The sequence below is a fragment of the Sinocyclocheilus rhinocerous genome, unplaced genomic scaffold (assembly GCF_001515625.1).
Source record: "Sinocyclocheilus rhinocerous isolate Xijiao unplaced genomic scaffold, SAMN03320098_v1.1 scaffold2250, whole genome shotgun sequence".
NCBI classification, from domain to species: Eukaryota; Metazoa; Chordata; class Actinopteri; order Cypriniformes; family Cyprinidae; genus Sinocyclocheilus; species Sinocyclocheilus rhinocerous.
This window is the reverse complement of record NW_015646473.1, coordinates 186,048-200,718: the sequence shown is the minus strand read 5'-3', so window position 1 is coordinate 200,718 and position 14,671 is coordinate 186,048. Positions and strand designations below refer to the sequence as shown.

The 14,671-nt window shown below is 39.1% G+C and overlaps 1 protein-coding gene across 1 annotated transcript in view; it reads left to right on the top strand.

Moving 5' to 3' along the window:
* The window catches only part of LOC107707893 (fetuin-B-like), a 31,145-nt gene extending 19,329 nt beyond the window's left edge, over positions 1–11,816 (top strand). Inside the window, exons 5-7 of the mRNA XM_016512001.1 lie at positions 4,198–4,299; positions 4,487–4,567; positions 11,064–11,816. Of these exons, the coding sequence (XP_016367487.1) occupies positions 4,198–4,299; positions 4,487–4,567; positions 11,064–11,489 (609 nt within the window). The 3' untranslated portion in view covers positions 11,490–11,816. The remainder of the gene's footprint in view (positions 1–4,197; positions 4,300–4,486; positions 4,568–11,063) is intronic.
* Positions 11,817–14,671: the final 2,855 nt, after the last annotated feature.

Below are 14,671 nucleotides of genomic sequence, written 5' to 3'. Positions count from 1 at the left end.
AGCCGTTTTAGGTAGGTGTGGCTGACTCTTAACTTTTATAAAGAATATCTCTATGGATTTGAGACTTTAGTCTTTGCAACTTTACAGATCTTCTTTATGCACCAAGAGCTTGTAACACTCCAAAGAGAAAGGAAAAAATGAAATTGCATCATATGACCCCTTTAAAACAAGGATGATCAGTTAAAAACGGTCTAGATCCCAACAATGGAATTGGCACACGGCAAGGTTTGATCACCCTGGGCAGGGCCGCCTCAGAGGAGGGTGTCTAGTGTTTAAAGAGCTGAAACACCTGATGGATCCTGAGGTATGCTACTGATCAGGTGTCTTAAATATTTCCCCCAGGCCAAAGGTTTTTTTGGGGGGACTAGGAATGGCCACCAATGCCTGAAAATCACACAAAGCTACTTAACCCTAATAGGTGTGGGGATCATAAAGGGAGCGTGCTTGACCCTCATACTGTAAGGTTAAGTCCTCAAACGAACTCGATTTGGGAAAGGAGTGGGATCGAACCCTAACTGACTCACGCCCTAAAAACAAGTTCATTGAGGAACTTCGCATTCGCAAGGCTGGTTGGGTCTAAATCTAGCCCTGAACCATACCTCACCTTAAACTTCACCTTTGTAGAAAGATGGCTAAAAACCTAGCCTTTCCAACCCTTTTGCCAGTGCCCAGATGGGCTACTCTACTAGACAAGAGAAAGTCATAGAGGATATTGTATGGTCTAGCATGGTGTTGGGTTCCTGACACTTGACCCTGGCCAGAGCCGTCGGACCAGGTCATGCCATGTTACGCACAGAACCATTTCACGGGTCTCACTAGCACGGGTTTATGCATATTCAGCCTTAAACGCTCAAGCTTTAGATCGTTCTCTGGTCTGCAAATGGGATCTGAGTGGGCTACAAACGGTTTGAGCATCTGGAAACACTGGGTGAACATCCTTCCTGACTTCAAACAAAGTTTCTTGGAATGTGATGCTGGACCAGGATTACTGCGTTGTGACCTTTTTGTATATAATATATAAATTTGTAATGTATCATTTTGTATATAATATTTAAATAATTTGTATTCAATTTCATATTTTTCCTATATTTTACTAATGACAATTTTATGATTGGTTTATATACAACAAACACATAGGGCAGAATAGTTTCTATGCTTTAATAAATGTTATGCCAATTTGCACTGCATTATTCATAAACTTTTATTTATTACCTGGAAATGACTTTTTTTTCTTCCTTTTTTAAGCTATAGCTTGTATTAGCGAGTGAAACTATACACAATTAACGCTGAGATAAATAGTGATGGTTCAAAACCCTGCTTTTGAAGGTTTGAAACATTTACACATTTTTTGGTTTCTAATCAGTGGTTCGGAGCTTGTTTTAAACTCGCCAAGTCAAGTGATTTCAGCAAATGATGTTTTATTAACAAAGTTCAGGAGGAGCACGTTTAGATAATTAACCCGACCAATTCATCATCAGCAATTACACAATCTATCCTATCAGCTCGAGAGAGAACCTCTATAAATAGCCTAAGCTGTCTTACTGTAACGTGGCTGACGAGACGCGAGACGTGCGGATCCATGTGCAAGCTTTATTCACAGACGTGGTCAGAAACAGGCATGGGTCAGACAATGGCAAACAGGTATATGGCGGGCAAGACACAAGAATAATCCTAGGGCTAGCGAAGGTCAACGATCGGCGAACAGAATCAAAAGGGCGAGACTAGAGGGATAAATCCAGGAACACAGGCAGCAGAGAGGGGTAAGAAACAGGCATGGGTCAGACAATGGCAAACAGGTATATGGCGGGCAAGACACAAGAATAATCCTAGGGCTAGCGAAGGTCAACGATCGGCGAACAGAATCAAAAGGGCGAGACTAGAGGGATAAATCCAGGAACACAGGCAAAGGTCCAGGCATGGGCAAACAGAGTCCAAAACGGCAAAATGACAGGGCAATCCAAAAACAAAGGCAGCGATATATACACGGGAAAACAGGCAAGGCAAGACTAGACTAAACTAAACTAGGAACTATGAAAAAGACAAAGCTAAGACAATAAACAGGCTCCGTATAGCAGCTAACACTAGGAGAGTGGAAAACGCAGAACAATACTAGAGACCAAACAGGACATAAACATGGAATGGCTTGGTAAAGTAGCTAACACTTGGAGAGTGAAAAACGCTAGACAGAGGGAAGGGATCCGAGTGAGTGTTAAATAGTGAGTGAGTGATATGAAACAGCTGTGTGCAATCAGTGAAACAGCTGTGTGCAATCAGTGCTGTGTGCAATCAGTGCAATGAATGATGGGATATGTAGTCCGGGGTGATATGCAACAGTGTGTAGTGCGAGAGTCAATGAAAATGGAAAGGGTGACCTCTGATGGCTAGCAGACGGAAGTTCATGGACCGGATTCGTGACACTTACCTTCATTCTCTCTGGAGTCTTTCAGCGTCCCTCAACTACACCGACTACTCACCATCGGCCCGTTCCTAGCCCAGTACGGGGGGGGGGAGCACTCTGGGTCTGGGCTAAATACCGAGCTCTGAGCCCTCTTTGGTGGACAGTACGCCAAATACGCATACCATTCATCCTGCTTTATTATCTGTAAGGCGAACTCGTGAAATGGTTTCAAATTCAGTTTCAAACTGTTTTGATCCTTGGTTTTGCAACATTTCAAAATTAATTAAATAAAAAGTAAAATTCACAGTTCAGAATCACACCTTTTGTTAAGGTTGCACATTAATACAATTTCAGTGAAATTTAGTGGGAAAAAAATCCATTGCCTGTTGTCAGTAACATAACGATGTGTAAAGGCCTGTTTACACCATGAATGATAACAATAACTATAACTACAGAGTTCTAAAAATCATTTAGAATTTAAAAGAATAGTGACGTTCACACAACAACTATGATGATAATAATACAGAGAATCCATGTGCTGGGATCACTCTCAGTGATGTACGATAAAACAACCATTACAAAAATTAACCATGGTTTTACTACAAATAAAAACGAATAAAAACAAAATAATTCCTATAGTTAAACCATGGTAACCACAAATTAACCATGGGTTTGCTACACTAACCATAGTAGTAACATTGTGGGATTACAAATGGTAATCAATATGCCAAAAAAACATGGTTATTACACTTTTACTATAATAAAACCTTGGTTAATTTTCATAAGGGACTGAGAACTAATCAGAATTCATTAGAATTTAAAGGACTTGTGCATTTAAACAGCAGACAAAATTGCGGAGAAGCTCTGCACAGAAAACAGAGTAACATAATTACCTCAGGTATCCAGCGCTAGTTTTGACAATATTGTCTTGCCTTTATTGAAGTTGCAGTGAAACAGACAATGTGTTGTTTTTATTCCACTACATTAACTATGCTCACTGTTAGATCAGATAGATTACACTAGCTAGACTCACCATTTAGATACACTCAAAACGTTACATGCTGAGAACATCTGCTGTTTAAATCAGTGTAAATGCAACAAGAACAGGAAAAACTGAAAACTGATATTGGCTAATACTTAAGTCTGAATAATTTTATTCGGACTAATTTTATTCAGACTAATACTTAAGTCTGAATAAAATTAGTCTTCAAAGCTGATTGTCCCAGCTCTTCTGCTGCCTTAAAGCACAGCTCACATAGAGGTCACTTTCTGCGCAGGAAACTTTTTCTTTAATTTCCAGATCACACAGATTCCTATTGAAATGACTGGATTTCATCTGCAAAATTTTGCCAAACAACAGTAAATGTGACCTTTTCTCTCCCAGCACCACCTTCTGTCTAATTAGCATTAATACCCGCATAACCGGTTTGAATGCGGATACCTAACCGTTGTGTGAAAATTATTCTTGCAAGTCTAATGACACTATACCATGATCATGGCATATACATTTTTCTTTTATTCCACATTTCCATTCTTAATTTAAATTCACCCCAACAATGTGATAAATGTGAATGCAGACTGACATTGTCACGCTTTTAAAAGGACAGAAAAGCATAATAAAAGTAACATTCTTCTGAAGCCATTTAAATCCTTTGTGTGGAAACAAATCCAAGTAGTCATTTAATAAAAATGCAGTTTGTGATGACAGAATACTTTTTTGGATGAACCAACCCTTTAATACGATGACACTGAGTTCTGCCCTGGCCAGATTTAATGAATCTTTTTATTTAATTTCTTAGAGCTCCCCTGGTCCTGCTAGTTTTGTGGAGTTCACCGTTCAGGAATGCTCAGTCGCTCCATTCCCTGAGGTTCTGTGTGAGCCAGGACATAAAGGTAAAGAGGTGAGTTGCTGCCAACGGCCATTACTTCCATGTAAATTGGATCCCATGTGAATGACGTAACATCCACCACTATGTTATGTTATTTTTCTCACACCATAAAAAGTTTTATTTGATGAAATGTTCCCTAATTTGCCAAACTGTCTGCTTTCTCTAGTGTGGTTATTCTGTCTGTCTGTTTTCATTTCAGCCTGTTGGGTTCTGTGTCGGGGAGGTTTTTGGCCACGGCCAGCAAGATGTGAAGGTGTCCTGTGAAATATTTCGCACACAGGTACCCTAAATATCCATATTTGTTTGTCAGGCTTTTTCTCCAGGTCACACTCTGGAAAGCGAGAACTTTCCAGCTCTAAAAGCCAGATGACTGAGGTAAATCAACACCTCAATGTAACAGAAGGAAACTGAGCCAAACCCAGTAGAGCTGATCTGAATCTCCCTGTGCACTTATTATCCTCTCGCTACAGAAAAGTCTAAATGGAAATACTAAAATGGACTGTTTTAGTTCCTTTCTTTCTTCTTTTGTCCTTGTCGTCTCATGTTGATTTCTTCAAATCATGTCAGATTAATCATATTTACTAAATTGGCACACATGAACACCACCATAATGTTTTAATTATCAGTAAGACATGTGATTTGTGAGTGTTCAACATTGATTTTATTTCGTATAAATGGCATACTTGTTTTTGAGACCACAAACTTCTCTGTGGCTGCACAGGAATGATAAATGAAGATGAAGCATCAATTACACACCACATGCACATCTTTTGCTTTTAATTAATGCTAAAAACACTTCCTGTCTTGTGTCTAGATGGTTATTCTGTCTGTCTGTTTTCATTTCAGCCTGTTGGGTTCTGTGTCGGGGAGGTTTTTGGCCACGGCCAGCAAGATGTGAAGGTGTCCTGTGAAATATTTCGCACACAGGTACCCTAAATATCCATATTTGTTTGTCAGGCTTTTTCTCCAGGTCACACTCTGGAAAGCGAGAACTTTCCAGCTCTAAAAGCCAGATGACTGAGGTAAATCAACACCTCAATGTAACAGAAGGAAACTGAGCCAAACCCAGTAGAGCTGATCTGAATCTCCCTGTGCACTTATTATCCTCTCGCTACAGAAAAGTCTAAATGGAAATACTAAAATGGACTGTTTTAGTTCCTTTCTTTCTTCTTTTGTCCTTGTCGTCTCATGTTGATTTCTTCAAATCATGTCAGATTAATCATATTTACTAAATTGGCACACATGAACACCACCATAATGTTTTAATTATCAGTAAGACATGTGATTTGTGAGTGTTCAACATTGATTTTATTTCGTATAAATGGCATACTTGTTTTTGAGACCACAAACTTCTCTGTGGCTGCACAGGAATGATAAATGAAGATGAAGCATCAATTACACACCACATGCACATCTTTTGCTTTTAATTAATGCTAAAAACACTTCCTGTCTTGGGTCTAGAATAAACTAAAGGGAAAAAAAAAAAAAAAAAAAATTCTGTTTTCCATGCTTATTTTGACAGAGACATTGCAGAAACTTTCCAGGAGGACTTGAAGGCAATGCCATATCTTATTGCTCCATCTGATTATTCTTAGAGATAGGAAAAAAACAACAACGATTCGATCAATCCCCAATTTAAAGCAGGAAGTGTGAAGTTTCGGCACCACTAGCAGCAAGCAAATGGTGAAATAATGAAAAAATTATTCCACTGTTTTCCTGAAACAACTTGTTTTATGCTGAGAAAACATTAGCATTATATTTCATGAGAAAAATGTTCCCAAATATGTTGAAAAAAAGTTTTCAAATAATAATACTAATAATAATGTGAGCCAACTTCCACTCTTTACAACCTTCTCATAAGAGTCAGTTGTTTCATAATCAGACTACACTGTGTAATCAGAAACACATATGTTTGCTTTTTGCATGAAGCCAGCAAGAAAAAAAAGACTTTAGTTTTCTTGCCATTATTTTGTGGTACAGTACATTGTATTTTTTAACTCACCGCATTACAGTTTTTACTGTTTTTCAAACACAGTAAACACAACAGCAGCTATGTGGCTAAACAGTGGATCATTTTCCATTGCTTTGGCATACATTCATTCAGTGGCTACATCTTTCAAATTACATGAAATCTCACTTAGACACAAACATTGCCAAAGCTCTATATACCTACAGGCCAAATACAGTGCTTTTCCACTTAAGCTTAAGCATAAGCCCAACATAATATAAAGCTGATTAAGACAGCAATTTGCTACATTTTTACAGTAATACCAAATCTAAAAAATGAAATGCTATCAAACTGTCAGAAGTTTGTGCTGGATTGTACAAAGCCTGGTGGCACATATATTGTTTTATTGCTGAAATACTCTGTAAAACACATAAACAGTGCAAGAAATTAGTTATCATTGAATCTTGTTTCAGGGACTGGCAGTGTGACTTCTTCATATATAAATGACGCTCCCTGCCCTGCGACTCACTATCGCCCTTAGCGTCACCCGCCAGCGTATACAGGTCTAGGTGATGTTCAAATTGGCATGATTACACAGTACTTTATGCAAAGAAAAGAATAATAATTTAAAGTAAACACCGTCCTATTTAATAAATGATAACTAATAATGTTAATAATAAACAATACATACATGTGATTACTTGAGCATATACCACTACACCAACACTCCGAATGAAGATTATACACTGAATGAAATCAGTTATTCAAGCCATTATATGCTGATTATGTCTTTATTGAAACATAACCAACACCTGATCGCATTTTCTCTTGGCACACTGTTGTGACAACCAAATAAATTCTAAAGTTTTAAAGTCAAGGGTAAAGAGCCCAACTAAAACAAACACTGACCTCGATAATGGTAACTCAAACAAAGGTAAAACCTCAACATCTAATGTCATTGGGCCTCATTCATGAAACATTCGTAAATATAGGAGTACATTTCTGAGTAATTTGCGCGTAAAAAACGGACCTTCCCGAAAACTCTCCTCTGGATTCACAAACACTTTGTAAACATCAGATTTGATAGTTAAACGTGTATGTTAATGAATTCCAATCATTTGTAAATAGGGCGCGCATGCACGCGCATTCACAATTAGCATAGGCCTAATCCTGAGAAAATCCTATGAATTACAGCTACGCAAATTGCGTGTCCAGGAAAGCAGTGTAATATTCTGGTCTACTTTCTCAGGTCTGGCTCTAGAATATTGCATAAATGCAAAAAAAGACTAAAAAGCCATATGCTAACAATAAATATTCAATTAACGTTTCCTTTAAAGGGGTCATATGATGCTGCTAAAAAGAACATTATTTTGTGTATTTGGTGTAATGAAATGTGTTTATGCGGTTTAAAGTTAAAAAAACACATTATTTTCCACATACTGTACATTATTGTTTCTCCTCTATGCCCCGCCTTTTTGAAACGCGTCGATTTTTACAAAGCTCATCGGTGTGAAAAAGCGAGGTGTGCTGTGATTGGTCAGCAATCCAGTGCCTTGTGATTGGCCGAATACCTCAAGCGCGAGACGGAAATGTTACGCCCCTCACCATACTGTGATGCCGTGTCCCGGCCGGAGCGACGAGACAAAAACATTAAAACCCATTACAAACGAGGCATTTGTTGCATCCAGTGGGGACATAATTACTGATTATAATGACTTATACTGTCTTTTTACGCGTTGCGTTGCATTGCATCGCGCCACGTAAACATAAAACCCTGTCTGCATTTGTGATCAGAGAAATGACAAACAACATTTGTCAACAACCAAGAGCTTGTAACACTCCAAAGAGAAAGGAAAAATTGAAATCGCATCATATGACACCTTTAAAGTGTTTTTAGCCAGCTGAAAAATGTCAGGCGCTATTCTTAAAACGCTTGAGAACGCTTTGGCAGCACAGTGTTTTTCCAGACGCTTTGGTTGCTATGATAAGAAATATCCTCGGCAGTAACGTATTACTAGCATCTCATTTTGAAGAATATTACTGAATATAAAAATGCAGTAACCAGCAATATTAACTTCTCTATTGTTGTTCAGTTGTTGTACAAGTAGGATGATTGGTCGGTGTAGTATTTGTCCCGCCCCTCCTCCATTGATTGGATGGCTGGGTAAAAAGTTACAGTGACAAGCGCTGCCTTTTACCCAAAGCTAGACAGTTTATGAACTCTCAGCTACAAAAACAAAAAACTGAGAAAACGAACTTGTAAAATATTATGATGGCGGTGCATCAAAATTCAGTGTCGTCATTTTGCCAAAAAGAACACAGACCGGTTTACGCACCATTTACACGTGGCAGGGAGCAGGCGTAAATTTATTTGGTACCAGCTAACATTTTGAAAATACTAACTCTTTCATGAATCCGAAAATTTACATCAGAACAGCTTTACGAGGTCGGTGTAGTATTTGTCCCGCCCCTCCTCCATTGATTGGATGGCTGGGTAAAAAGTTACAGTGACAAGCGCTGCCTTTTACCCAAAGCTAGACAGTTTATGAACTCTCAGCTACAAAAACAAAAAACTGAGAAAACGAACTTGTAAAATATTATGATGGCGGTGCATCAAAATTCAGTGTCGTCATTTTGCCAAAAAGAACACGGACCGGTTTACGCACCATTTACACGTGGTAGGGAGCATGTGTACATTTCTTTCGTACCAACTAACATTTTGAAAATACAAACACTTTCATGAATCCGAAAATTTACGTCAGAACAGCTATACACAAAAATGAGTGTTTAATGAATGAGGCCCAATCTGTTTAGTAATGTGTGAAGCTGGTGATGCTGTTTTTGGGGTTGTTTAATCATCCTCTGCTGAGATCTTGAGAGATTTAATGTCTTCTTTTATCTTGCGGTGATTTCATCTATAGACCTATTCGGACGGTAATTGTTTCTCAGGGGGACGTAAGTGATTTTCACCATTTACAGGGGGTAGTCTGTGATTTAATTGCCGTCCAAATGGAAAGTATTTAAAAGAACAATACTTCATAACTGCTCCACCAACAGTTATATACATAACTATATCGCGTATAATTATATACATCTATAGCGCCTCTATGTTCCTATTTTTAAAAAGGAGATTTAAATAATCAGCGCGTTCCCGGGTTCGTAGGATCACAGAACTCGCTCCTCCACTGTGAATAAATCGCCATCCGAATCCACAAGTTTTATCACTGTGGTAATATGTACATTTATTTTTACAGACGTCCATATGAGAGTCAATTACCGTCCCAATCGGGCTTTAGTCTGTGTTTGTTGGATGACAAGCTTAGCTAGTGATACATGTATAAAGTGTGGTAGTATGTATAAAGTGTGGTAGTTTTAGTGCATTTTAGATGTGAAATTTACTGCTGAAAGTTGGTAAAGGCAAACTGTGTGAAGAGTTTGTTTTTTTTTTTTTTTTTTTAAGTGACCAAAGTACAAAGAAATGTTCCTTAAGCCCTAAACACACTGCACGATTTTCAGCTGTCCCGAAAAGATTGGCATTGTAAAACGATCGTGGCGATTTCTGTGATCATGGCTCCTAATCGATGGTCCTGTGTCGTACAGTGAAAGAGGTTCAAAGACGGCCGTTGTCACGGTCTTGCAACCAAAGATAGCCTACGATACAGCATGACCATGTGTTTGCTGGTACGATCCACGTTTACTGACCAACTAATAAAAATGCAACATGAAATCATCGCGACATGGCGCTAAAACATAAAACTTCTTACCTCAAGCACTTATCCCCTCCTTTTTCCACTTTTTTTCAGCACACATAAAAAATACAGCTGCCAGTGTGATTTTTCATGCTCTTTTTGTTTAGCACTAGCGCATACTGATGACGTTTTATTCTTCTATAGTAATGTGCGTCCTAGCGTATGAGTCAATAGTCACACACGTCGTAGCCAAGTTTATTCGATCCATGTCGCACAGTGTGACATGCAGTGATCTTATAGGATTGCTAAAATCATGCAGTGTGGTTTGGGCTTTAGCGAGTGTCTTGACTAATAAGAGTTATTTGTTTCTTAATCAGACTACACTGCTTGCGCTGTATGCACTGTATGTTTTTGCGAGGATGGGGACATTCTACAACACTTAACGTGAAAAACGCTTAATGTGGATTAATGCATTAAAACTGTATTTTTAAAGGACCAAACTCAGTAAACAGACAAGCAGATGTGCCCACAATGTGAAGGCAATGCGTTTAATTGCGTGTTAAGCTTTTTGCTCCCAAGTCACAAGGGAAACACTTAACGTGACAATGCGTTAAGACAGTGTTTTTAAATGACCAACCTCAGTAAACACATTATTAATAAGGCATACAATGTACAGACAAACAGATGAGTCCAGAATAAGAACGCAATGCTTTTAATTACCTGTTAAGCGTTTTTGGAAAACCATAAAATGAAACCGTAAAATGCTTAACGCGTAATTAAACGCATTGCATTCTTATTCTGGACTCGTCTGCTTGTCTGTACATAGTATGCTTTATTAATAATGTGTTTATTGAGTTTGGTTGTTTAAAAACACTGTTTCAATGCATTAAGCCACGTTAAGTTTTTCTTATGGGAGGAAAATGCTTAATGCTTAATTAAATGCGTAGCATTCTTATTCTGGACTCATCTGCTTGTCTGTACATAGTATGCTTTATTAATAATGTGTTTGTTGAGTTTTGGTCATTTAAAAGCACTGTTTTAATGCATTAAGCAACGTTAAGCATTTTTCACGTTAGCCACGTTAATCGTTTTAGAATGTCCCTGAGGAGGTCACTCAGCACTTTGTCACTGATTCACAGGTGCATGCTGTCACTCCAAAACAGCAAGAGGACAAGTTTTCCAAAACTACAACCCACAACGCTCATATTCCTCATGGCCATAAGCCATCATTCCCAAATGTTGGAGCAGTAACACCTCAGCTAGCTGACCCCGTGTATCAGGCCATCCCTGCAGGACCCGGATCACCCCCATCATTAGACTCCACCATTCCCACCTCTTCCAGCGAATCCACTGAATCTGCCGAGTCCGACTCATCCGAGGAAGCAGGTGGCTCTGTTCGTGCCGTCAAACCTCCGCTGAACTTCCGTTATGTGCCACGCCGTCAGAGGAGGCAGATACCCACAAGCACCGCACCTCCTCATTCACCTGTGTTCCTGAGCATCTTTCCCAGCGTCCCGTCTCCGTTCCGCTCCTGTCCGGGGGTCTCTCGCTACACCACCGTCTAGAGAGCCTTTAGTCACAACACTTACAATTCAGGTCAATGGAATAATTTGAAAAAGGTCTCAGATGTGTAATTTATAAAGTGTTCAGATCAAATGTGATACTTAACAGTTCTCTTATAAAGCCTTGTCAAAAACAGCAAATAAATATTTAATTCTACGTTCTTTGAAACTTATTGCAAATCTCTTTAAACCTCTGATAATGTTATATATTGATATTACGATAATGCTAATAGCAATTATGCACAAAATACAAACATGGGTCATTGACAGGAAATGGTGATGTTTATGTACCAAATGAAGCTGAACCCTTCAAATAAACCATTGATTTTATTAGTTTGTCTTTTTATCAGAATATCAATTTTCACGTGCACCACTGTTACATTTTATACTGAAAAAAAATCAATTATACCTAAATGTATATACCATTTGTTAAATTAAAATGCCTTATCAAATGCTTTTTTTTAAACTTTCAAACAACTTTTAAACTTTTAACAAATTTTAAAAATATTTTTAAATATTAATAATATAATTAATATTAGTATTATTAATATTATTTGTATATATTATTTATTAATATTGTTTTTTTACCCCTCTATCTGTCTGGTCTTATCTTGTATTGTCTCTATTAGGGTTTTACAGAACAACAACAACAACAACAAAAACATGATGTGTCAATTAGGCACTTTTATTTTTTATATCATTGCAGCAAATTGTAGCAAAAATCAAGTGTGTAGCGTCAGTTCTGGCAGACACGTCAGTCAAGCTCGCGTCAGCTGATAATCAGGTGATCCACGCCATCCAGTAGGGCTACACTTTCGATTAGACGCGTCTTTTAAATACACCTACAGTCATTCAGAGCTGCTTGATCGCCGCGCTGCGCTCGTCATAAGCTAAGCCTGCTGCGCATTAATGGATTCAGGCTTCATCTAAAACTTTGCGATGTCAGTACGATTATTACTTCTGTTGCCCTTATTTTTTTTGCTCGCACTCCCAATGTCAGCTTTGGTTTCATCCCATGATCAGCCCCCGGTTTCTCCGGACGAGGCTTCTGAGCCAGAACAAAGCCCCCGGATTGTGAGATGAAGCTCATGTCTTGCCAGCAAAGGACCCTTGCCAACAATCTCCGATTGGCCAACTAAGAGAATCATCACAACCTTGTACAGCCTTAACATTCAAGCTCCCGTCGGAGTCACTCACAAAGAACTTGTCCAGTACTTTCTTGCCAAGGTAGAGGACCCAAATCAGCTGCCTTCCACTTCTCCTCAGCTGGGTCCCAGAAAAGCTACTTCCAAAAGGAAAAACACCCGCCCAAACAGCGCACCTCCAACTAAAAAGACAACTGCGCAAAACCCGTCTCAATCCGCAGAAGAGGATCCAGTATTGTCGGCACTTCAAAACATTCAGCTTTCTATCGCAAACATGGATGCTCGGATTCAAGCTTTGGAACTTCATCAGCCTTCTTCAAGCTCTGCGTCGATCAATATGCCAGGCCCTTCTACCGATGTAGCCACAGCTTTCCCGACAAATTCTGCAATTGACTCATGCCGCACAGGTCTCTGACAACTGCTAATCCAGCTCCTTCTGGAATCATTCTTCCCTCCTGCCGCTGCAATATGTCCGCAGCTACGGGCTCAAATCCTTGCAGGTAACGACATTAATTTAGTAAAAATCCTGCTTTGCTCTGATGTTCATGACAATCGGATAGTAGAATGCGGGGATATTTCTGTACTGTTAAAAGACAATGATCACAGGCTGAAAAAGTGTTTTACCATGGATGAATTTAATGTTGCTTTCAGTGTCTATAGAGACGTAATCTGCGAATCATTTCCTGAGCGCAGGCAAGAGTTTGACACCAATTTGAGTATTATTTCAGATCTGTCTATGACAAACGGAGGCACACTTTTTTATGAGTATCATAAGTGTACATCCAAAGATTTAATCAAAGGATTGACTGGTCTGTCATTGATCTAGCCTTGATTAGCAGGCATTTTACGGGTCATCGAGCTCTGTCTTGCTCCTTATGCGGGTCTTTTACCCATACTACTTCACTATGTTCAAGAGCTGCCCAGTCGTCGTCTTCCCCACCAGATGGACACAACAAAAATAAGGGCAAGGTGACATACACCCCACTGTGCTATAACTTCAATGAAAATGTATGTAAATACACTAATTGTAAATTCATTCATGCTTGCAGCTATTGCGGAGACAGTCATCTGAAATCCATCTGCCCTCGCAGAGCTGAGCTTTGAAAAATAAAAAATAAAAATATCATCGCCTGTCAATGTACCAGAGCTTCGCAAAGCACTGAGAAAACATCCTGATCGTTGTTTTGTGATTATTTATTAACTGGTCTCATGCACAGGTTTTTGGCTGGTTTAACTCTTCTTCCTAAAATGTCCCATATTTGTAATAACCTTCAGTCTGCTCTTCAGGAACCGAACGTAGTCAATAGCTTGCTGGCAAAAGAAGTGGAAAAATAATATATGATCGGTCCATTTGATAGCTCCCCTTTTTCTATATTCAGAATTAATCCATTAGGAGTCGCAACCAGAAAATATTCAGGGAAAAAGTGACTAATAATCGATTTGTCATCTCCTCACGATAACGAATCAATAACAAGCTATAATAGTTTGAATCCCCTAGAGTTCTTTTCCTTGTTCTACGCCTGAATAGATAACGCTATTAAGTGTAACGGAGGCGACGAGACGAAATCGAACAACAGCAAACAGGTATGGCACAGGCAAGACAAAGAATATTCCTTGGGCTAGCGTGGGTCTACGATCGGCGAACAATATCCAGAGGGCTTGACACGAGGGGTTATCCAATAACACAAGCAATAGTCCAGGCAAGGTGCAAACACAGTCCGAAACAGCAAGACAAAGGGTTAATCCAAGAAAAACAGGCAGAAGGTCAGGAAACAGACAACAAGGCAACACGAAATGACTAGACTTAGACTAGAACTAGAAACAGAAACTTGGAATGGCTCCATAATGTAGCTATCGCTAGAAGAGTGATATACGCAAAACAATACTCGGCAGTGAGAGAGAGGAAGTCGATGGCTTATAAAGCGTGTCTCATTGGATGCAGCTGTGTGTGTGTAATCAGTGCAATGAATGATGGGAAATGCAGTCCAGGGTGATGTGTAACAGTCTGTGTGGTGTGAGAGTCAATGTAATGGGAGAGCG